Source organism: Lutjanus erythropterus, chromosome 9, assembly GCF_056507025.1.
Source record: "Lutjanus erythropterus isolate fLutEry1 chromosome 9, fLutEry1.hap2, whole genome shotgun sequence".
In the NCBI taxonomy this organism is placed as follows: Eukaryota; Metazoa; Chordata; class Actinopteri; order Lutjaniformes; family Lutjanidae; genus Lutjanus; species Lutjanus erythropterus.
The window spans coordinates 33,690,629-33,713,867 of record NC_139325.1 but is presented as its reverse complement, the minus strand read 5'-3'; the positions used below and the strand labels follow the sequence as shown (position 1 = coordinate 33,713,867).

The following is a 23,239-nucleotide window of genomic DNA, read 5'->3' as shown; positions in this document are numbered from 1 at the left end:
AAACAGTTAATAAAATCACTGCTGAACATAAAAAAAGATTATGCCGATGCACTGTGTAACATTTGCATTATTGAGGTTTGTGTGGTCTGGCCACTGGGATTTTATGATGTGGTTTGTTTGTCCTATAGGACTGAGTGAATGGTCATCATTTAGAAATGAGACAGTATAGACTTATGAATCAATATTGCTTTTTTTTGGTTTTGTTTGTTTGTTTTACAATTAATTATGCAGCCCTGGTTCCAGCTTCATAAATGTTAGGATTTTCAGTCTTTTCTTTTTGAACAGTTTTGGTTCATTTTTAATAATTTTGTCTTTTGTATAATTAGTTTTGACGAAACAAACATTGTGAAGGTGTCACTGGGTATTGCGTCTAGGTATTTTTTGACAGCATTCACCACTATTTTCTGAACTTTTACAAACCAAACAACCAATCAGTAAAGCTGGAGTTGGCAGTTTATTTTTGCTGTCATTGGGTGAAAATTCTATAATAACCTTTAAGCATTATGTAATTCAAGTGGTCTCAGAGAAAACTAGACTCTTGCTCCTCCTCTTGGCTCCGTTTTCAGACCTTTAAAAAACCCTGTGATGGGAGACTTTGACCAATCACAGGTTGCTATGCTAGTTGATTGTTGAGTCTCATTCCCAGAATGAAAGTGGGTCTATTTGATGACCTGGGAATGAGACTCAGTAATCAATTACCTTCTTCCAGAATCACTTACTGCACCTTTAATGGAGAAAATAATCAGCAGCTTAATGCAGTTTGAAAATAACTATTAGTTACAGTTCTATAAAATAGTAGTTAAAAATCATGTCCACCTCACCCAACTACAACACTAAATCTTTTTATATTGTTGTATCAGTAATAATATCATAATATATTAGGAGGAACAGTCACAGGTACACAAGGAGTATTTTTACAGTGATATTTGTACTAGTACTAAATCATCTGAATACTTCCTCCATCACTGAAACTTCTGACACTAATTCATGTATTGTGGGTACCCAGAGCTACAAAATTGTACAGTTCACAGTTGAGAAACCAGACAAAAACGTTTGGTATTTAGCATTTTATTTATTTATTTGTTTATCATTTGATACAGCCAAAGGGGGAGGGGTGGGGCTAAATAATGTTTTTAAACATATACACATTCACACATATCAAACAGGAATTTATAAAAAAGTTATATGAAAAGACAAGGCATCTGCATGTAATACAATAGGACACAACACAACAAAAACAACAGATAAATGCAACCGTGAAGGCATCATCATACGTATAATAATAACACAGTGGTGACAAGGGCAGGGCCACAAAGGGTGGAGTAGTTGGTGCAAACAAAAGACATAATACTAGAAGAAATGCCACCACCACCACCACCTACACAGTGAGCATGCAATGCTGAATAACTATTGCCATGTTAGTCATTATTCTGGTGTTCTACTGCACCAGGCTCGATGCAAGCACAGGTTAACAACTGTTTTCTCATTGTGGAATGAATTTCTGTGGCTGCGAACCAGGCTCAATTCAAAAGGAACAAAGGAATACAAGAGTGGAGAAGGCACATGTATCTCCAGGTTAAACATGAAACCAAATATGGTAAGCATTTATCAATGAAATACAGTACAGTAACATAGGAATAAAATAGTATATAACCGACATGAGCGGGCTAAAGTACAAAAGATGAATAACGGAAAGGACAGTGGTATTTACTGTAACAACAGAACAGATCCAGGCCAGAAAACTGGGCTCCAACACAAAATAGGTGATAGAAAACACATCGAATGTTAAAACATTGAATCCCATGTAACTGTTTGATTAACCGTAATCTTACCAACAGCTTTATTTGGTCACTATATTTTAACATTAGTTACCTAAAGCTCTAAGCTAATGCCGCTACTGATCTACTATCCTGCTGCAAGGAAGGACAGGTTAATTTAGTACTGGTACACATACAACCTTAATACTTAGTAAAAAAAAAAAAAAAGAGGTTCATAAATTATATCATTTAAAGCAAGGGATTCCAAGAAAATGCATATCAAAAGCTACTATTATGTTTATAGATGGCTGCTACTTAAAAAACTAACTAAGTTGATCATGTGCAGGAGCTTTAGAGTCAAAGTGACACTAAAAGGATACTTTATTTCACTAAGGAACTGTGCAACGATCACATAATAGGTCCTGTTTTCAGCCATGCTGCTGGCAATAATAACTACACTTTTTTAAATTACGAGATCCCTGGAATGGAATCTGTGCTTGGCAAATCTGTGCTCGTCTGTTTGTTCAAAACTTTGTGCATCCAAAAAGCATGCATCTAAAAATACGCTGTTAAATCAGCTCTGAACTATTTTTGAGAAGAAATGACTGATTTTTGTTCTAATCTTGCCCTTATACAGTATGTGTGATCAAATAACAAAGAGCAACAAGACATAATCCAACGCATGCCCGTAAATGATCGGATTCACATCACAGAAAACTACGAGCAACATTCACTGTTTTAATCTTTTTTTTTTTCTTTTTTTTTTCTTTTTTTTTGCAGTCAACGTTTAGCCCTACATGACTTTAAAATGCTATCAGAGGAGATTGGCTGATATGAAGCACTTTCTAGGCAGGGAAGCATCATTAACCATGCTTGCAGGCACAACAACTGCCAAAGTGTTAAAGATATGCTACACCGACAGCCAACCAGAGTGGTGAAATCTGCAGAATGGTCCCTGATACTCATCTCTCTAAGGTTACAATCTGTCTCAGTAACATTGATACAGCTACAATTCTTAGAGGAAAAGAGACCAGCCAGTGAAAGTCTTAAGATGGAGATATCTCGGTACATGGTGCTACTAACAAAGAAAGGCAACTTTATATTCATCAGACTGCTCTTTTGACCAAAATGTTCTTGTGCAAGTTATGCTGGAGATTTTTAGCGTAAACATACAATTGGCACAAAAAATACGCTCTAGTACACAAAGAAGGCTGGATGGGAGGTTGGAGATTGGGAATAAAACATGAGGGGCTTTGATTTCAATGCAGTACATTACTTCTGCACTGAAGCAAACAGAGACGAGGGGAATACTACACTGTATCTGCATGCAAACATACCTTTTCACACTGCACATTCACGCTCACACCTGCACACATATACTGAATAAAGCCCTGTTGCAAAGGCAAAACGGCAGCTGAATGAATCCTGTGCTTTTGGATTTGGTTCATAGTTAATCTGAGAGATGCTGCTTCAGCCAATCACTGCGCAGCTTGCTTGGCTCGCTGGGTGTGGCACTTCATACACAGGATCCTACCATTCAACGGATAGCAGCCGTTTTCATCTGCTTCTATGGAGAGAGGGCGAGCACAATCCTACAAAACAAAATACACGATCAGAACTTTGCCATTATTTAGGGTTTATTAAATACACTACATGATGTAGATTTTGAGATAACAGGTTTAAATGTCTTACCTCACAACGGTAACACTTAAGGTGGAAGTTCTTGTCGAGAGCCACCACTCTGACTGTCTCCTCGCTGCCCGCGGCTGGAACAATGGGTTCATTACAGCTCACACACAGAGGGGAGAAACGCCTGGAATTAAGAGGTGGCTGTTAGGTGATGGCCTTCAGTTAAATTCTTATACATTCTCACCAAAGTTAAATGTTTGAATTTTTAATGCTACTCTTAATTAATTTTGTAATAAAACTCATCAAATGTGAAAATAAGGGTGTACTCATCTGATTAAATACATATATTGTCAGTTCAAAATTACAAATAAAGCAAAATGATGATAATTGATTGGTTCCTACACATTATTTAGTCAATATCGTTCTGCATATTTACATTCCGAATAGAGAATGTGTGAGGTACTGTGCGGTGTGAATCACCAGTTCAAGTTGACAGATCCAATGACATGAGTAAGACTTGCTCTGAAATACTGCATCTACTGGGGGCATTCAGATTCAACCGTTCTTAATTTTGCGACAGATTAAATGTACAGGCATTTCACGTCTGGAGAGAATTTTACCTTCATAGAGGCAATTTCAGACTATTCAATACTTTTTAAGACATTTTATCAGTGAAAGTGAATTTTAATGCTTTTAAGGACCTGTAGCCACATAGTCATAGAGAGGATTAATCAACTTGATTAAACCTGAATATTTTAACCACAGTTTAACGTGATGTGTAAACTTTTCAACAGCAGGAGATGGAGAGTCAAGGTTCAGTTAGTGCAAATAAAGTGACAAAGACGTGTTGTTTCCTCATTCCTCCAGCACCACCACTCCTATCAGTAAAGATGAACAGGGTCATACAGACATGGCTAAAATGGATTTGTCCTCAACACACCATGCTTGGGCAGCTGATGCTTCCTTGTGTTACAAATAATGCGGGTAAAAATCAGATATTTAAGACAGACTGCCTGCGCTGTTGTTTGCAGCTGATCAGATTGGTCCTACCTATCTGCATGGGTTGCTGTGGTAACAATGTAGGCGTCAGTAACTATGTATGCTGGTGACGCCCTCCGAACAATCAAATTGGTGGACAGAAAGCTCTCACCAATGTGCCCTCATACCATTTACTTCAGCATCTGTCCACAGACTGTGGTCCTGTGTTTTCCTAGTAGCAGCATGAATTCTGCTCAGTCGCTCTGATGCAGTTCCATCACTGTGGATTTGTTGTTGTTGTGTGTCATGTTGTGAGTGATGCAAAAGATCCTTTGAAATTTGATTTGAACACCCAGAGCATCTGGACTGAGACACATCTGTAGAAATTTGATTTTAAGCCATGCGAACATTGCATTTCATGTGTTTTCTTGCTGTGAAGACTTTCTAAAATCAATCTGGATACAAACTGGATTTACCAAAAAATTAATTTGACCTGGCTGTGTGATTAAGGCCTCTGTCTCAGCCATCCTCGTACATTGTGGTGGTATCACACACTGCATCAGAAACTAATTGCACTAATCACTGGGGAATGAACAGCAAGTAGCTACCTGTGATAATCCTGGACACAGTAGGGGTTGTTGTTGTCATCAGTGATGAAAGGCGCCCCCTCAAGTACGCAGGAGCAGGTGCTGCAGCGGAAACAGTGGGCGTGGAAACATTGGCCCACCGCCTTCAGCACACGGTCTGTGATCTTCTCCCCACACCGGGAACACACCGCCAGGGAATTCTGAGGAGGAGCAGACGGAGCATGAGATGTCACTGAGATGGAGATATGAGACTAGTTAATAACCTGGAAGCACGCTGGGGGAAAAAATATTCACTGTGCCAACATTGTTTAGCACATTCTACACATTTTAGGTACGCACTGTGTACAATACAACACAGGAGGGCTTTCAAATATCTCAAAAGTGGAAGTGACCCTCTCTTTTTTGCTAAAAACACATAAAATACAATGTATAAAAACTGCCAAAATGTGAGTTGTAGATACACTGAAAGGCAAAACAATAAAAGACAATATGTGTCTGTATGCATCTCCTCACCATATAGCAGTCCTCACACTGAGGTGAGCCGTCCCTGTCATAGAACTGCATGCCCTGCAGGGGGCGATGGCAGCTCATGCAACAGAAGCAGTTGGAGTGGAAGAGTTTATCCATGGCCCTCACTGCAGGCTGGGTGCGGGACAGAGCCTCGCCACACTTCCCACAGACCTCTAAAATGAGAAGAGAGTGGGCGGAGAGCCAGAGAGAAAGAGGGTTGAAATGAGTAAGATATATCAAGGTATCAAGGTTATTTATCATTATACAACACAGGGTTACGCAACAAAACAGAAGTTGTAGTCCCTTCAAGCTGCACAAACACAGAACATATATACAAATAATTACATTGTATGTAAGTAGAAACCAAATTTGAGATAAAACAAAATATAGTTATCTATCTACATATATGGGTATACACTCATGATAATTCTGTATTAATTCTGTTTTTATTTGTGTCAGGTTGAATGTACACAGCATCAGCGCTGATATCAATTTGCATATAAAGTTCAACATCTGGAAAAAACTTTCCATCAACTTTGACTCTGCTTTAACACAGGCTCCACCTCCCCTCATCCTGCCAGGTTGTGCTGTGTTATACTTGATATATAAACAAGATTAATCACGAGTACATCTTCCTACTCAGCTCTGCTTTTGTTAATAACAGGATAATGTTCTAATCACTGAGGATCATTTGTGGTGAAAACAGTCATTCTATGTATTTGTTCAGTTGTGCAGTATTTTGCAACATTAAGTTTCATATAACACAACTTAATTGTCACCACGGTCAAAATTGTTAACAAACAGCAGATAAGAGGGAAATGACTTGAGAGACCACAGCAGTAAACAAAGAACCACTGCAGAGATGAATAAAAGCCTACAACACATACTCAGTCTCAGTCAGTCCCTCAGTCCTTCAAAGGCAAGAATGAAAGTGCCACCACTTTGTTAAAAAACGCAGGATTGTAAAGGTTATTACTGTACGGTCTCGGGAACGCTTTGTAAAAATGTTGGCGGTAAACTCAGTTTGGAAATTACTGCATTATGTTTGGAATCAGGGTTGTAAAATGTTCATAAAGTCCACATTATAAACCATTTTATTAAGAAATGACTTGTAATAAATACTGATGCTCTGTTTGTGTGTATGTACCGGTAGGAGGAGAGGTGATGACAGGTGCATGTGTGTCCATGTCTTTAATGAAGTCCTTGGTCATCCTCTCCAGCTCCTCCACCTCTCTCATATTAAGAGGAACACCTCCGCCCGGGATAGGAACTGGGCCAGGGGGTGAGGGCTGATGGTACATGTAGACATACACATACACACACACAAAGCCATTAGTACACACGTATACATTATTTATAGTTACCTACAACATGCCTTATGGAGCATTTTGTTATTTACGATTGAGCAGCTTTAAAAACACTTAGTGCATGTCAAGAAATGATCTGTTGACTATAAACTAAATTATTTGTACTTCATGTTTCTTTCTACTGTATATACAAGGCAAAGACTATCTCTCAGTAACTAAAATAAAGCTGGAACATACCGTCGATGAAGAGGGACTTTTCACTGGACTAAAAGAGGAGGGGGGAGACGCCATTGGCTTCGGTTGAGGAGGAGGCACAGCAGCAGGAGGGTTTTGGTTTGCATTCACCTGACTGGTGAAGGGAGAACTCTTTATGTGATTAGAAGCTGGGGCAGCCACCATATTGTTTAGTTGAGTAGGAGGTGCGGGGGGAGCTGCTGGAGGTGGAGGGAATGAGCTGGCGGCAGGGGGAGGAGGAGGGAAAGAGCTGGCAGCAGAGGCAGGGGAAGGTTTTGGTGCTACATTGATTGGGGTGGTGTTCTGGTTGAGGTTCTGGTTTAGTTTTTGTGCCAGGGCAGTTGATGATGTTGCCGTTCTCCCTCCGAAAGCAGACTTAGGAGCCACAGCCGGGGCCTTGGCGATAGAGTTTGGTGCAGCATTATTGTGATTGGCTTGTCGGTTCGTTCTGGCTTTGAGTTCTTCTGCCCAGGGTGCTGGAGGCGGGCGGTCTCCCATCTCAGGGGGTGGGAGGAAGGAGAGTGCTGGTTTAGGAGCAGTCGGAGGAGGAGCTGAAGGCTTGGGTGCTGGTGCTGAAGAATGCTGGCTGGGTAACTGGATAAAACGACATCAACAATCAGTGTTCCTACATGTTCTCCAAACTCAAATTCAAGCACTTTCCAAGCATTTTCAAGCTTTTTTTCCAGCACCTTACAACTGTGGTAAATTACATATTTATATACATGTACTCATAATGATTATTTACCTTATTTATCTCATTACCTCAGATGTTACTATGCTATAAACAACATTTGTCACTTTTCAGTAAGTAGACTTGGCATCCTATATAATCTGGCTGAGCCAATATTAAACAATCACTAGATGGTTAAGTCTTTTTCATTTTTTTGTTTTGAAGCCAATTGAAATGGCAACATCCTGGCATGTTACTGTCCATTAGCTCACTGTTATATCAGAGGCCACACATCAAAAAAGACAGACAGACACTAATTGTAGCCACACATGCTGAGTGGCGATCTATTCTTGAGTGGAGTTGTCTTCATTTTGAGTTCGAGGCAAAAGCAATTAGGCGCTTTCTGACGTATTTATCTAACAAATGTGAATTTGCATTAACTGCAACCAGCTATTGCAACATGTGTCCAGGTGTGCATGCATTCACCCACGCACACAAACTCATTTGTCCACCGTGGCTAAAGAGTGGGACTAAGTCACACCAATGGAAAAAGGAACTTTGTGCCATGGTCAGTGACACCTGCCACAAGGCTCTATGACAAACAGTTTAGAAAGGTGGTGTGGCTAAAGTACAGGTTAACCTATTAAAAAGGAATTCTGCTGAGTCCAGTGATGTGTCCCGGTGCTTAAGTGTCTGTTAATGAGCTATGTGAGGGGTGTGGCTTAAGTACATGCGGTGTGACAAGTTGTCATCAATGAGAAATAAACCCTGCTTAGTCCAATAATGACTCCCACAAGTGACAAAACAAAACAGGTAATCAGTTACTTAAGAGGCATGGCTACAGTATTTAGGGCAGGGCTAACTTACACCATTGACTAGGGACCCTGCTGAGACCTGCTGGAACAAACTTCTAAATAGTTTGATTATGTTACATGAATCAATTTAAAAATTATGTACATTTTTGCAATAAGCTGCCCCCGCTGTCACACCCCTTTTTAGCCATTTGGCATGAACAGATAAGCTGCCCTTTGGCTCATGACCAACCTTTCTACAAATCCTTGTGCAAATCTGTGAATCCATTTGGAAGTTATGCGCCTTTTTGCGATAGGTCACTCCCATTACCATATACCCTTTTAGCCAATTGGCATAAACACAAGCACACACACAAACACACAAACACACACACACACACACACACACACACTTGACCACCATGCCAAATTTCAGCCTCCTAGGGCAAAAACTGTGGGGAATTCTTTGCAGGCCGACCGACCCACCCGAGTGATGGAGTGACCTACAGAGTTGCTGGTCGCAGCGTAAAAGCAAACTATTCTGTCAAGCAGCGATTTATTATAAAAGTAAAGCAATTGCTGTTTCTAGCACTTTATCCAAAATCTAAGCACTTTTTCAACCTTGAAAACATTGCATTAAAATTCAAGTGCTTTCAAGGATTTCCAGCACCTGTACAAACCCTGAACAATAAAACTTTACAGATACTTCTAGCTCAAAACAAAGCACACCAAAAAGGGCAAATTCAATATGAGGCTATTCTATATGAGCAGTTTGTTCAGCAACATAAAACTCCCATTTACCATAAACTGTAATTCAACAGTGGGAAGTTAATATCTAGTGTATAACACTGCACACTGAAATGCTGCAAGCCGACACTTTTATTATATTGAATGAGGTACTTTGATTAAAGTAAACACTGGAAGCGCTCCACAGTTTGAGCTTATCAGAAGTGCTTCGTCTTTCTGACATTTATTTTGCGGTTTTGAGCCAACATTATTCCGCCCTGATCCAGTACCTCCCAGTTGGATAAAAACACTCTCCATTTATGGCCCTCTCACTGGGTCTCTGGCAGCACACTTTGGCTTCATCACACTCTCATGCTCTCCACTCAGTTCTGTGTGCATCACGCCCTCTATCTCTCTGCGAGTGTCTCCCCTCTCACTGTGAATCACCAGCTACCTCACTTTTTGTTTTCTCTTTCAGGTCGACTGTGCTGTATGTGCAGTTCACTTATCATTGAGCTTTCAACCTGAACAGATGAAGAGAGACTAATGAGACCAACCTGGCATTTCTCCAAACTATTTCCACTGACCTACCTACCTGGCTTTTTTTTCTCTTTTTTCTTCCATCTGTGTGACTCATTCTCTTTTTCTATAGCGAGGCTCCTGTGACTCAACGCCTGCTGTCATTTTCCCTCTCATCTGCTCTTTAGCTTGTTTTTTTGTTATCTGTATAACAACGCTCTGTACCTTAGGGTTGAAAGGTCCCCTGGTCTCCATCTCAGACAGCAAGTCAGTTAGAGAGTCAAGCTGTTTGTCAAAGCTCGTCTGCTTCTCCACCACTCTCTGGCAGGGGAAAACACAAAAGTTAATACACAAATAAAGTGATCACCATGAAGAAAGAGAGGATGAGGCCAGCATGAGTCAAGAATAAAAAGCTGGATTACAAAGAGAAATGGTTACAGATTGTAAAATGTGACTCAGGAATGTGCTTTTTATCTATTCCCAAATAGAGAATGAAATAAAAGCACTGTTTCAAAATTTTCAGCAGTTACTGGGGTGGAGAAAACAGAATGAAATAAATGAATGATAAACAAACAAGCTCAATGAAGTGATTAATGATGACAGTGAATAAATGAATGATAACTGAATTTTATTTCCCTGGTTGAATAAAAGAGAATACTGACTATTCAGTTATTTAATTTTCAATTCACTGAATTATTTACAGAGAATTATAAAGCATGAGCTGTTTGCTAATTTAAACAGGAGGTATACTCATTTTTTCATCATTTCCAAGCCATTTTTTAATTTCTTACTTCTTAACAGTGGCCAATTCCATTCTTGGGTTGTCACAACACCAGAATTTTAAAGCTCTTTTGATAGCACAGCAAAAAGCAAAAAGTCCTAGTCACACAAAATAGCATAATGCTGCACATAGTGCTGGCACAGAAAAAGTCACTGAACATTGTCTGGTTTTGCTGCAAGAAAAACTAAAGTGATCTCTTGAATGAGCACCTTGATCTTTTCTTTTTAAAGCTTTGGCACTTTCTATACTATCAAATATTAGCATTTGGTTTTACTCGTGGTATTGAAAAGATTTTGAAGTATCGATACTTTTGACAACCTTATTCTGTACATTGATGTCTATGTCGTCTGACAGACCCGCTGCAATTAATGCAGTCATACAGTAAACATCTCTACAATAAACCTTGCATGGTCTAAAATCTATTTCTGTTACATAAATGGGCAATAATCCTGTTAGAAGCATGAAGCTGGGTGATTTAGCCTAGACTAATGCTAATATAATTTGTGGGAAAATCTCAAAAGACAGTATTTCCTGCCAACACTCCATGGACTCACTGTGGTCCCACAACAATGTCCTCCAATGTCCTGACTGATTATTAAATTATACTGAAATGCAGTTACATGCAGTGAGAGGAAGAAACATGCAGACAGGCAAAGCAACTTGGTGAAGACTCTATCATGACTCACCTGTGGGTTCCCAGCAGCACTGGGAATCATGGTACCGGAGGCAGGTAGAGGCGGAGGGGGTGGGGGAGGAGGGGGAGAGGGGCAGGTGGGCGGACAGGCAATCTCCTCAGGGGGAGCTGGGAGGGGCAGGTCGTCTGCCACCGGAGGTGGAGCGGGAAAGGCGGGAGGGGGGGCATCAGAGGCAGTGGGTGTGGTTTGGCATTCGGGGGGAGGGGCTGGCAAATCATCATCCAGTGGAGGAGGAGGAGGGGGTGGGAATTCTGACAGAAATGAGGAGGGTTGATTGGTTAAAAGCTGTGACAGAATGTTTTTTTTTTTCTTAGGGCACAGTCACACATGCGTGAATGCAGGCGAGTGTCCATTGCACAAGGTCAGCTACACACATTTTGTCACTTCGTAATTGGTTGAGGCAACGACTTCACGAGTCAAAGTTTACCAAAGTTAAAGTCCGTGTGAAGCAAAGATGCAAATTCACACGTGTGACCATGCCCTATTGTACTTATTATCCAATCCAAGTTGTACTGTCAATCATTTGCCAGATATACTGAGTTCTTTAAAAAGATAGTTCAGATTATTTCATGAAGGTTTGTATGAGGTGCTTATTGATAGTCAGTGTATCACATACAGTAGATGGTGGTCTGCATGCTCCCCGTTTGGAGAAGCAGGGAGGGAAACCATTTCTGAAGCTAAACAATGTACTGCTGTGGACAGGGCCAGCAAACAAAATGTATTTTAGCCACCTTAAAAAAAAAAAAAGATTTTAAGTGTACACTATATTTTGAATATTTTCACCCCTTTACAGATGGAAAACTGTTGTTATGTCAAGCAAATATTGCTCTCTCCAAACCAACCAAACTTAATGGATGAAATCATTAATTTTACCTTGCAGAAGACAGAAATTGCTGAACTACTGCTGCCTCAATCTGTTAGTTTGTGTGTGTCATTTTGTGACTTTGGTGTTTTAAAAGGGATCATTCGGAATCACTGAGGTCACACAATAACACTAACTAACTAACTGGTTGAGGTGGTGGTACACCAGCGACTCACATGTTCTGCAAGATAAAATGACTGATTTCACCCTTCACCTCTGGTTGGTTTGGGGACAGCAGTATTAGGCTTAAATAATGGCAGTTTCCATCAGTAAAGCCTGTCTGACCACAAGGTAATGCAGTGGAAATATTCTAAATATAGTGTACACTTAAACTGATAGAGTTTTTTAAGGTGGACCTTTTACTTTTAAGTGTCTAAAAACCCTTTTGTTGCTGACTCTGCCCACATGTAATACACTGATGTTGATCATACAGTCATACAAAGCCACATTAAATAATCTGATCTATCCATTTAACGTCATACATTTACAGCAAAAATATCAGACAAAGAGAACAATAAAAATAAAAATTGTGGGGGCAATTTGGCCAGTTAGAGAAGTACTTTATGAGCCTAGTCTTGCCTGGTAGATTTTCCTGCATTAAAGGTGCCTGTGGAGTTTTCTTGTCAACAAAGAAAATGTTTGTTTAGATTCAGTGTTTCTTACCAGAAAGCACTGTGTATATCCTTGAGGTCTTACAACACGATGACCACATTTCCTCCCTTAAAAAACAGCTGGAGATCTGTTTTTTTTCTTCAAATATTTCAAATGCTGTATGCACTCACTTACTTATACTTATACTTATTTTTACTTATAAAAAATTACTCCATTATACTTCTATTGGTCAAAAACTCCACAGGGTACCTTTAATTTGTCAAATATGTCATAGCAGTGGTATAAATATGCAAAACTCTGAAAGTAAAATTCTCACAAAAGCAAAGGTATAAGACTAAATATCTTGACAATTGATTAAAATATGTCACAGGCAGGAATTACAGTACATTAACATAATGTCTCATTAAAACAACAGTACCACAGTTGCTGATGTGCTCCATTGTATACTCAACTGTGCAGCTCTGCATGCTGTAACATAAAAAGCAGCATGGGGTGGGGTAGGGGAGGGCTGCTGACTAAGGGGATTTAACTTAAGATAGTCCAAAAAATGGTTCACAGAATACCATAAATAATGCAAATACCATCACAGAGCGAAGGGGGCGGCGGAGGCAGATCTCCTACTCGACCAATCACAGCTGTGCCTATTGGCGTCGGCGATGGAGCTGAGGGAGGTGTCATACTTTTGGGCCGTGGTGGTGCCACAGAGGCAAACTTCTTTGGCTGGTTGTAGAAGGACGGGGTGGTGACTTTGAAGTTCAGAGAGGATGTCACCATGAACGGCTTGCTGCTGCTGGAGTCCTCCATTTTGTGTATTTATCTGAGAAAGCACACACAAAAAACAAAAAACATTCAGGACAATAGTTAGACACGCACGGTACATTATTCATTTTATAACAAAAGGTATGAATCAGGTTTTCAGTGAAGCTCAGGAGTCTCACTCTAACACCCCACATAATGAAACCGACATTAATCAGCTGACGGCAGTCAAAGGGCTCACATTCCTTGGCAGTGTTAGCATGTCGGGTCTTTTGCTGGAGAATTAGTGGTGATGACACATCAACAAAACATTTGGCCAGTCACAGTTCCAAACTGCCTACTAATTGTAACCAGATTTGGAACATGTAGTCCCTTTAAAGGGATAGTTCACCCCAAAGTCAAAAATACACCTTTACCTGTAGTGCTATTTATCCATCTAAATTGTTTTGTTGTTAGCTGTTGAGTTTTGGAGATATTCATCCATTTTGTCCCATTATATTCAAGAAAAGGTAGACATCTCTACAGCCAATATCTGGAAAAGTCAATAACTCATACCAAAACAATCTAGTTGGGGAAAAAGCACTACAGCCCAGAGGAAAAATTAAACTTTGGGTAAACTGTTAACAATTAACTATACTTAGAGATACAATCTAAATTTTCTTGCTGTTTGAGAGTGGTGTTGACGAATAGTTGTCCTTCAACTTAGTGCAAAATGGAAACAGAGGAGCTAATTAACATTTAAAATGGTGAAACAGTTGTGGGAACAACAACAACAACAACAAAAACTAACTAAAAAATAAGAGTAATAAATCTTTGGTAGAACATTTTTCTTTCCCTCTGTTAAGTTTCCAACCTGAGAATTGGCAATAGCTTCCTGAAGTTGCAGCTTGATTGATTCAATCTGTGTATATTGTTCAGCATTTCCTGTTTGTACAAAACACCAACTACTTTTTAAATTAGCTGCCAAAACAGAACACTATGCAGCAGATTGGTACCTATTGTATATTTTATAACTGGGATACAGCTGTCCTGACCCCTAAAGTTTTAGAGAAACTAATTAAAATGGATGTTTGTTGTGGCTTGCAGTGTCTCTTAAAATGTAGTTTGGACTATTTCTGGATTTAGTGTAATAGCAGTAAAAAAAAAAAAACAGAGAGAAAATAACCAGCAGGCATTCTGCAAATCCAGCGTTACTCTTTAAACACAAAAGCTTTGGCAAATAGTCTTCAGTGGAATGGGGGACAAGTGTGTGAAAATTTCCTCAGGCCATGTATACAGAGCAGACATAGTGGCACTCCCAGATGCCAAAGACGATTTACAATATTTAACACACAGCTGTTTACAGTGACATAAAATCATAACGACAGCAAGGTTTGTACAAGGGAGACCAGTCTGAAGTAGTGAACGATAGCAACTATCATAACATTTTCATGTGAGGTGCGTCAAAAAGAAGGGTGAGCTCAAATATTTACCTCACACATGCTGCTAGTTAAACAAATGTTGATGTTACTTCAGTGTCTCTATCGAGATTCCTCGCAGAGTCTGAACACATTTCCCTGAAGACCACCGGCCCCAAACATACGTGACCTTTAGTCAAAAGCACGGTTGTTCTTACTGACCCCCTCCACCAACATACACTGACACACACATCTGTACACACACTGACCGTCTTAGGTCGCACTCTGTTGCTGTTTAACAAACTATTCTTCAAAGATTAGCTCTGAAATAACTGCAAGCTCCTAATATTAATAATGATTACAAATGTGCCAGTTACAAATGCACCAATGCAGCCTTTAACAGGTTGTAAAAGATAAATGTCAAGAATGAGTTGCAGGTGGTAAAAATTAGACAAACTGGAGACAACATTTTCCAACGAACAAACAATATGTAATTACCATCTCTTTGTGGTGTAGCATTTATCCTCTACATCCTCATGAAGGTTACGTAGCACTAATGCCTCCGTAAATGTCAAAGTGACCATAAAAAAGAGTGTGGGATTATGTTCTCTGTCATTTATAAGTCAGAAGTACCTCAATAAGTATCCATTCATTGTTTGTTTGCTGTACTAAAGTCAATTCTTTCTAAAGGATAAGTCTGCAACCAGTCTGACTTAAGGACAGATAAACAGACAAAGGACAGATAAAGTACAACATTGATTAATGTTGTATTGAAATGCAAATAAATGTCCAAGCATATTAAAGGGATAGTTCATATTATTTGATGTGCAGCTGTATCAATGTTCAGTGTGTATTAGCTAAAGTAGATGCTGGTCACTACGCCCCTAGTTTGGAGAAGCAGAGAAGACTATCAGCATGAAAGCAAAGCAATGAACTGCTGTGGGCAGGGTCAGCAGCAAAAGGTATTTTAGCCACATAAAAAAGGTCCACCTAAAAAGAGGATAATATCTGTTTGAGTGGATAATAAATGTAGAATAAACCAACCAAACTCCACAGGCGAAATGGGTAATTTTGCCTTGCAGAACAAAGGAGTTGTAGGTTTACCACTGCCTCAATCTTTTAGTTTGTTTGTGTTATTGTGTGGTTTTGGTGAATCCTAACTATCCCTTTGAAACACAAGTCACACAATAACACAAACAAACAAACAGCCATAGACCAGCAACTCCATGTTCTGCAAGGTAAAATTACTGATTTTGGTCCATTTAGAGGGAGTAATATCTGGTTTATATAATGGCAGTTAGAACAGTACAGAAATATTTTCCCCAAAATATCAAATATTGTAAGTACTGAAATAACTTTGAAGAGGTACCAATTATCTTTTCTTTCTTTTATTTATTCTATCTTAACTTTTTGCATTCACATATCCAATGTGCACACAATGCTGAGTAGAAGACATCTCCAAAAGCCACAGGAAACTTTGTTTGCACTGTGGGTTAAAATGAAAACTATCAGTGGTTTTCACCATTTAGATATAATTGAGTTTGCATTTGAGAAAAACAACCTTTCCAGGAAGAGATCAAGTCTGACACAGCCTACAAAATGATTATGTACGACTGTATGACTGAGCCTCGCTGACAGCAAAAGCTAAACTAACCAGGAAAGAAGTTGTTTCATCCTCATTCCACTTTGTTGGGACACACAGGCAACGCTTCAAGTTCTGACAAGACAAGAACCCCTTAGAGCTCATGAAAGTATCTCTGGTGCTCTTCATGACATAACCAGCTTCTCTGATGTGAAAGAAGTGGAACCCTTTCTCTTCTGCTTTTTAGGGCAGCTTCCTTTAAAGAGTTACTGATGTAGAAAACTTTTAACCATATAAGTCCAAGGCCATGATGTCTTTTAGTCATATGTAGGTGTCAGCGCTGTTATTGTGACATTAGATAGTTTCATTATGAATCACTGATGTATTAATATCTTGACTACACACAGTTTTAACCTAGTTCTATATGGGTGTATGGAATAGTATGTATGTTTTATCATGCAGTTAGCTAGGACAGCATATTTTTCATATGTTTTAGGCAAATATCAGTTAAATTTGTTTTTGTTGTTTTTATAGTGCTCTGATCTAAAGAAAAAAAAAAAAAACACTGCAAAGATAACACAGCGTAGCTTACCAGGCCGTATATCACACTTGATGCCATACAGTGTTTTGGAGAATCAGTACAATATCACAAAAAATAATACTGTGATACTCAAGAGCTTTCAAGACAAAAGTTTAACTAAATAATTCCTGATGATGACATCTGAGTACAAAAGCATTATTGATTGAACAGTCAGGGGAAAAACAATCTCATGGCATGAGATTCATTCTCAAATGTCACTGTCCTAAGTGCCGTAACAAAAACATCAACCTGCAGAATCTTAGCTCCACTTCACCATCTCACTTAAATAATTCAGAAAATTGCTCCATGAATCAATAAGGCGAGATGGCGGGGCTCTAATGGAGATGCAACCTGTTCTGGTTGCCAACTTTGTGCAGGCACACTGGAAAATTATGGTTTGCACGAATGGGAAAATAACATCACAAACCAAAGGAAAGACAGAAAGGACAGGTGTTTGGAAAATAGCTGGCTACTTATTAACTGGGTATCGCGGCCTACTTCAAGTAAAATGAGAGTGGACACTTATGCAAAGACAGATTGGCTACAGTCAAGATAAAGCTCTTGCATTAATTAAGGTTTGCAAGTATGAATATCAACAGAGTGCTCGAAACAGAACACTTGGATCTATAATGGCTTTCTAAAAGGACTGCTTGACAAGGGTGGGTATAGACTCTGATTTAGTCTTCTCATTACAGTACTTAAGCTATCTTGTGTCTATGAGACAATATACAATAGTCCTCTCAATTATTCAACACTGATGATAACTTGTGGTCAGGTTCCATCTGTTCCTTGATAGGGTCCTGGGGGATTTAATACGATGAGATCAGCCCCGCACTCTGCTTCAGACATCCTACTGCAAATCTATCTTGAAACCTGATCCTTGAGATGAGAGAGACCCTCGGCCGAGGAACATATTTGGCACTACAACTCAATGACATCACCTTTTTTGTTTTTTGTTTTTTCACTCCATTCAGCCCCTCTTTCTTTTCCTCTTTGTCATTTCTCACTCCCTAGATGAGGACAGAGTGCTTGTATCAAGTTCTGGCTCATTCTCACAATCTGATGTATAGACTTGTGTTTTGTGGCAGACCAAGGCTGTTTTTTATCTCTTTCATTCTTGTGCTTCCCTCAACTTCATCATTCATCTCTCACTCACCACTTGAACTGAATGACATCACTTGGGGCTGCATTTAATCATTTCTGCTTCCCAGTTATGATGGAGGATGGCATGGTGTAGCCTATAGATAGGGCACCCAACTTAAATTACATACTGTATTCTGTATCTTTTAATTTCTGTAAAACCTCCACAAAGCTGGACAACTTTTACGGGCTAGAAAAGTGGTTCTCAACCCTGGTTTGTGTTGTACAGCCCAATTGGCTTTCATTCATCTTATCAGGAACTGATTTACACATGGGACGGGGGATGAAAATAATCAGCCCAACCACCTTCAAGGATATAAAAACTGGCATGGCCGTGAACTTGCTACTCAGCATTTTAAGTGCCATATGAACAAACAAAAGTAAAACAAATCTCTTTTTTGCAACACACTTTCTATTATCTTTGTGTTTTGTCTCAAGTTTCACATGAATACACTTTCCTCTGATGGGACAGACTATGTGATGCAGCAGCTGTTGACGAGAACTTTACCACACTTTTCACAGGAAAACTGTTTAACTCAGCAGTGGTTCATTACTTTGTGGTTATAGAGGAACTAAATTTGGTTTATATACTGTGCTTCTACTTTTTAAAAGGTCATATATGGAAGCATTGTAGCCTGGTGCCTCACTGAATTGAAGTCTTTTTTGTAAGACTGCAACTAAAGATCATTGTCACTATCAATTAATCCGCTGACTATTTTCACAAATAGTTGTTTAGTCTATAAAATGTACAAAAAGACATACTTGCTTGACAAATTACTGAAATGATTAATCAATCACTAATTTTCTTTGAGTTGATGAATCAATCAGTTGAGTAATTGTTGCAGCTCTACTTCTTTGTCCGAATCTTCTTTAAAAAACACTAACATCTACAAATTATGGGAGTAATAGCATTTCTTCACAAAGGGACATTTTCTTTAAGAACTACTATGTCCTTTCAGTTAAAAAAAAAACCTGTTTTAAAAGTAACATCGTAGAAGCAAAAGTCTCAAATCTAGTAACTGCTTTGACTGTTAAATGTCTATGTGGCAATACAAATAATAGTAACAACAAAGAGTTAATTACACATTTATAAAAGGCAGGTACCTTGACAGTTAACTGAAAGGGAACCTGGATTCCTGACAGTGCCTAACTCCTTCCATGTCTGGTCAGTGATTATATCAGTGACTAGTGTGTTGTTGATGAAACTCTCCATTGTTCTGATGTTAATAGCACACCCAGTTTCTGGGAAAGCGTGTCTAGGCCGGGGGTCACTAATGCGGGGACAAACAAGCCTTTTGAGTCCAATCTTACAGGTCACTGGACATGCATTGAGCACCAGTGTTACCCTCCCTCTCAGACTACAGTTAGATGACTGACTGAACAGGCAACATTTCAAAACTGGTAATAACATCAGCAAATGGGCTCTGTGTCAAGCTCTCGCCAAAATAACCTTATGTGCTGCTTGCTCTGACACACAGTAGAATGATGTAGGACAAACAAGAGTCACAAGACAGCGAGAGACAACATCAAGGAGCTAGAGCATGCACTGATATGAGGCAAAAGGGATGCCCTAAAATAGCCTGTGTGTCTTCACTCATGGAGACTACAATTAAGGAGGATTCCTCATCACCCCAGTCATAAGGGGTAGCATACAGCCATTCATAAATCATTGTCATTCAGAGTTTCATTTGCCACGCCAATTTACTGAGGCGTTAGAGACCACAATGCAAGTCTTTTGAAACAGAAGCACCACACTAACCTCAAGCTAACCCAAGCCAGAGCCCTCTTGCTATAAGTTATTCTTAAACACGGCTTTCTGTGGTCTAGGGTTGAGGTTCCCCTCCTATCTTGCTGATGAAAAGGCAAATCAGAATCAGAGGAGGCAAGACACTAACACTGATAATCACATGATTTTTTTTTTCATATTCTCTAAAGTCTATGCTCAAATGGCCATAATTCTCATGTAATCTCCCAGTGTCCACTTATTAGTGCACAGAGCTGTGGCACATCTCTTTACTAGAGCCCCTTTCACACATAGTTCCCTGTAAATTCCTGGGATAACCTTTCAGGCACCACTAGTAATTTTCACTGTTGACACGTTCAGCTTCATTTCAGGAACATTTTCATGTTTCACCAGAGATGTGACAAGGGACAGTCTAGCAGATGGTGGTGATGGGGTTAGCACTTATGGATGCCAACTGCCTTAAAACTCAACAGAAGAAGAAGAAGTGGCATGGCCAGATGGTGAGAAGAGATGTTTTTCTCACACATTTTTACTCAAAAAATTGCAATTTGGTTTTGGTTCTGCAATTGGGATATTGCACTTGGCCATGTTGCAATTTCAATGTCATTTTGAGTAATTTTGCAACCTTTTTGCCCGATTCGCCCCATGTGAAAGCATCATTCATCAGACTGAAGCATGTGCTTGTCCCTGCAATGTTATTGCTTTCGTTCACAACAGAGCCATACTGGCATTTTCCCTTAAATGTTACTGGAACTTGCGGTGGTACATGACCCCATGTGTAAATGTTCCTGAAAATTTCAGGGGTATACTGTATGTGTGAAAGAGGCCAGAGAAGTAAGGCACAAACACTACAAATCACAGGATTTTCACATTCTACAAGTTCTAAAGTAAAATAGATAATGCAATTCACATGTGCCCAACATCCTCTAACCAGTGCACAGAGCTGTGCCAGATCTCTTCACAGCCTCTCATACATGACATGATGAGACCTAACTAACTGGGTAACGAGGCCATTCAGTTGTGAAGACGTTTGAAAGAGCCACACTTGCAGGCCGCCTCAACATGGGCACAACAGAACATTAAAACCTGGTAACAGATTTCTATTTACTTGGCACTATCAATAGGTTAAACATACTCTACCTTGGTGCTCCACCCACCTTGGCACTCCATTGATCAGATAGGGTTAGCCAACTGTTAGCCAACGCTTTGACAGCTGACAGCAATGGGTGAGCGGTCACAAACACAGCAAATGAAGACACACAGACAGCTATAGGTTAATTGAACATAACCTTTCATCACTAAGTAGCAACAGAGTTAGCTAACTTACTGAGAGGGAAGACTGAAGCTGGACGTTAAAAACTAGCTAGGTGGCTAAGAGGGCAAAGGTGTTAACATTAACCGTTAGCCTGTAGTATTCAAAGTACGTGAGGCTAGATAACGTTAGCTTCGAACGTTGGATCTGGTATCGTCATGACAACGGCCAGTGACCTGTTAACCTGACCAGCCACCTTTAATGATACACGTTAACCTCCCCTGGCAACGGTAACGTTAGCATCATGCGCACACACCCCTAACGTACCACTCCTAATGCTACGACCTTTGGTCAGTTAATTTCGGGGGTGAAACGCCGCCCCATTTTTTTTTTCTTACCTCATACGGCAAGGAAGACGGCTTCTCTGTACTGTGCTGTCATCAAGTTTAATAATTTTGTTACTCTCAACGTTCACAGCTGCGTTGCTAGCTCTAGCTAGCTAGCTTGGTCAACTTTTTGAGCAGGGCTTCCTGTTGGAGCTTCCGCATAGTCCGTCCCTTATCATCGGTATCCATCAGCTGGTGTAGCAGCATAGAATATGTTCACAATCACTGAACGAGCACTCAGCCAGGGAGACAACGGAGCACCACCCACCCACAAAGAGGTAGCCTATCTTTCAGCCAGTCTGCAGTAGTTTGTATATGTCATATAATATAAAACGCTGCCACATGAGTTGTCACTTCACACAGATGCCATTTACCTGAAGCGGTAACAGCAGCCCTCACTGAGTAATCAGTAAATCTGTGCTGTCATGATAGTTGCACTGACAAAAGATTTTACCTTATTAGGTAACCCGCAGCAGTCTGCCCCCCCCCCCCCCAAAAGTGAGACACCCCAACTATTATCCTGGTTCACAACAAATACTGTAAAATCACTTACCTTGTTAATACAGCTGCAGTGGATCTCCCTTTTCTTTCACCCTCTACCTTTTGTTCTGCTTTTTCTCTTGGTCCGGGCTGAGTAAGTGTTGACTGTAATGGTAACTTCTCTTTCTCTCTTCCCCTCTCCAGCTATTAGACCCTCCCCCTGTGCTTTTCAGACTGGAAAAGGAATGACACCATCCTTCCAAACAAGTTCTTTCTCGTTTGACTGTGGCTCAGGACTTGTGTATTACTATGTAAACAGCACCTCTCTCTCCCTCTCTCTCTCTCCCTCTCTCTCTCTCTGAGTGTGTGTGTGTGTGTGTGTGTGTGTGTGTGTGTGTGTGTGTGTGTGTGTGTGTGTGTGTGTGTTCATAAACTGTCCAGTCAGACCCCTCCTCCTCCCCCTGCTCTCTTTTCTCTCTGGATTCTTGCAGCATTCTTCAGTCAATGACATCAACCCTGTTGCCTCTCCTTGTAAGGTCAGACTGAGGGAATGAAGGGGAGGGAGAGATAATGGAGCTAGAGGCTTGATTAGATACAGACGCTAAAAGCGGTCAGGGTTTTAAACACAAGGAGGTACAACGGCTGAAGAAAGTATGTTCAAACAGGGCTGGGCTGTGGAATAGGTTCACTCTTTTAGCTTTATTTACAGTTGGGGGAAAAGTTAGGCTGGTTTTATAACTTTTTTTTCGCTTGCCTCAACAGGCAAAGCTGTGGATCAGATTGTAATGGCAGTATTCTGTCTGCCAAGTGGGCTGCCACATCGTTATTTGCTTTGCACTTAGGTAGTAAACATGCAAAGGCTTAGACTGCTTCTCTGTACACCATTAGTAGGCTCGTTTATAGAGAGTAAATAATTTTTATGGCTCTTTCTCAAGTTTCACAGTTGCTCATCCTGACAACAAGGATGTGATCAACCTCAAACTGGTGTTAAATGACACCTCCCATCCTGCACATCTGCCACTTCTATGACTTAATATCCTCATGTCTCACCCACACACACACACACACCGCACTCACACACACCTCATAGTCTGGGCGACTCATGTACCCTTTATCTTATCACACTTTCAGGTGTCGTCATTGCTTGTGCAAAGCAATAAATCTCTCATGACATGTCTATTACTGAATCCTGTTGACTTGACTTGACTTTTCTTTCTTATTCTGACATATTGAATCATATTGTATTGTGATATGTATCATATTG

General features: G+C 40.1%; 2 protein-coding genes across 8 annotated transcripts in view; one reads left to right on the top strand and one right to left on the bottom strand.

Annotated features, from left to right (window-relative positions):
- fam131bb (family with sequence similarity 131 member Bb) overlaps positions 1-23,239 on the top strand; it is a 64,609-nt gene that overhangs the window by 1,714 nt on the left and 39,656 nt on the right. For 2 of the 6 annotated variants that reach the window (XM_084727239.1, XM_084727232.1), the window contains exon 1: positions 21,645-21,773. The exons of the other annotated variants lie outside the window; for them this stretch is intronic. The gene's annotated coding sequence lies outside the window, so the exon portion shown is untranslated. Of the gene's footprint in view, positions 1-21,644; positions 21,774-23,239 lie in introns of those variants that run through there. 6 annotated transcript variants of the gene reach the window in all.
- Positions 1,053-22,329, bottom strand: zyx (zyxin). 2 transcript variants are annotated; one of them, XM_084727227.1, is made up of 10 exons: positions 22,049-22,329; positions 13,240-13,475; positions 11,176-11,435; positions 9,934-10,029; positions 7,006-7,596; positions 6,609-6,750; positions 5,465-5,634; positions 4,973-5,151; positions 3,450-3,570; positions 1,053-3,349 (listed from the first exon to the last, which is right to left on the bottom strand). In XM_084727227.1, exons 2-10 carry the CDS (start codon positions 13,460-13,462, stop codon positions 3,236-3,238), a joined length of 1,896 nt encoding a protein of 631 aa, XP_084583353.1. In that variant the 5' UTR covers positions 13,463-13,475; positions 22,049-22,329; the 3' UTR covers positions 1,053-3,235. The 2 variants fall into 2 exon arrangements, with proteins under 2 accessions (XP_084583353.1, XP_084583354.1); XM_084727228.1 differs by lacking the exon at positions 22,049-22,329 and adding an exon at positions 21,508-21,646.

Excerpts from the sequence above, each read along its gene's own strand:
- zyx (XM_084727227.1), bottom strand. The coding sequence starts at position 13,462 with ATGGAGGACTCCAGCAGCAGCAAGCCGTTCATGGTGACATCCTCTCTG. Across the intron at positions 7,597-9,933 it reads GGGGACCTTTCAACCCTAAG|TTACCCAGCCAGCATTCTTC; the intron begins GTACAGAGCGTT and ends CGTTTTATCCAG. Across the intron at positions 3,350-3,449 it reads TTAAGTGTTACCGTTGTGAG|GATTGTGCTCGCCCTCTCTC; the intron begins GTAAGACATTTA and ends TTTGTTTTGTAG.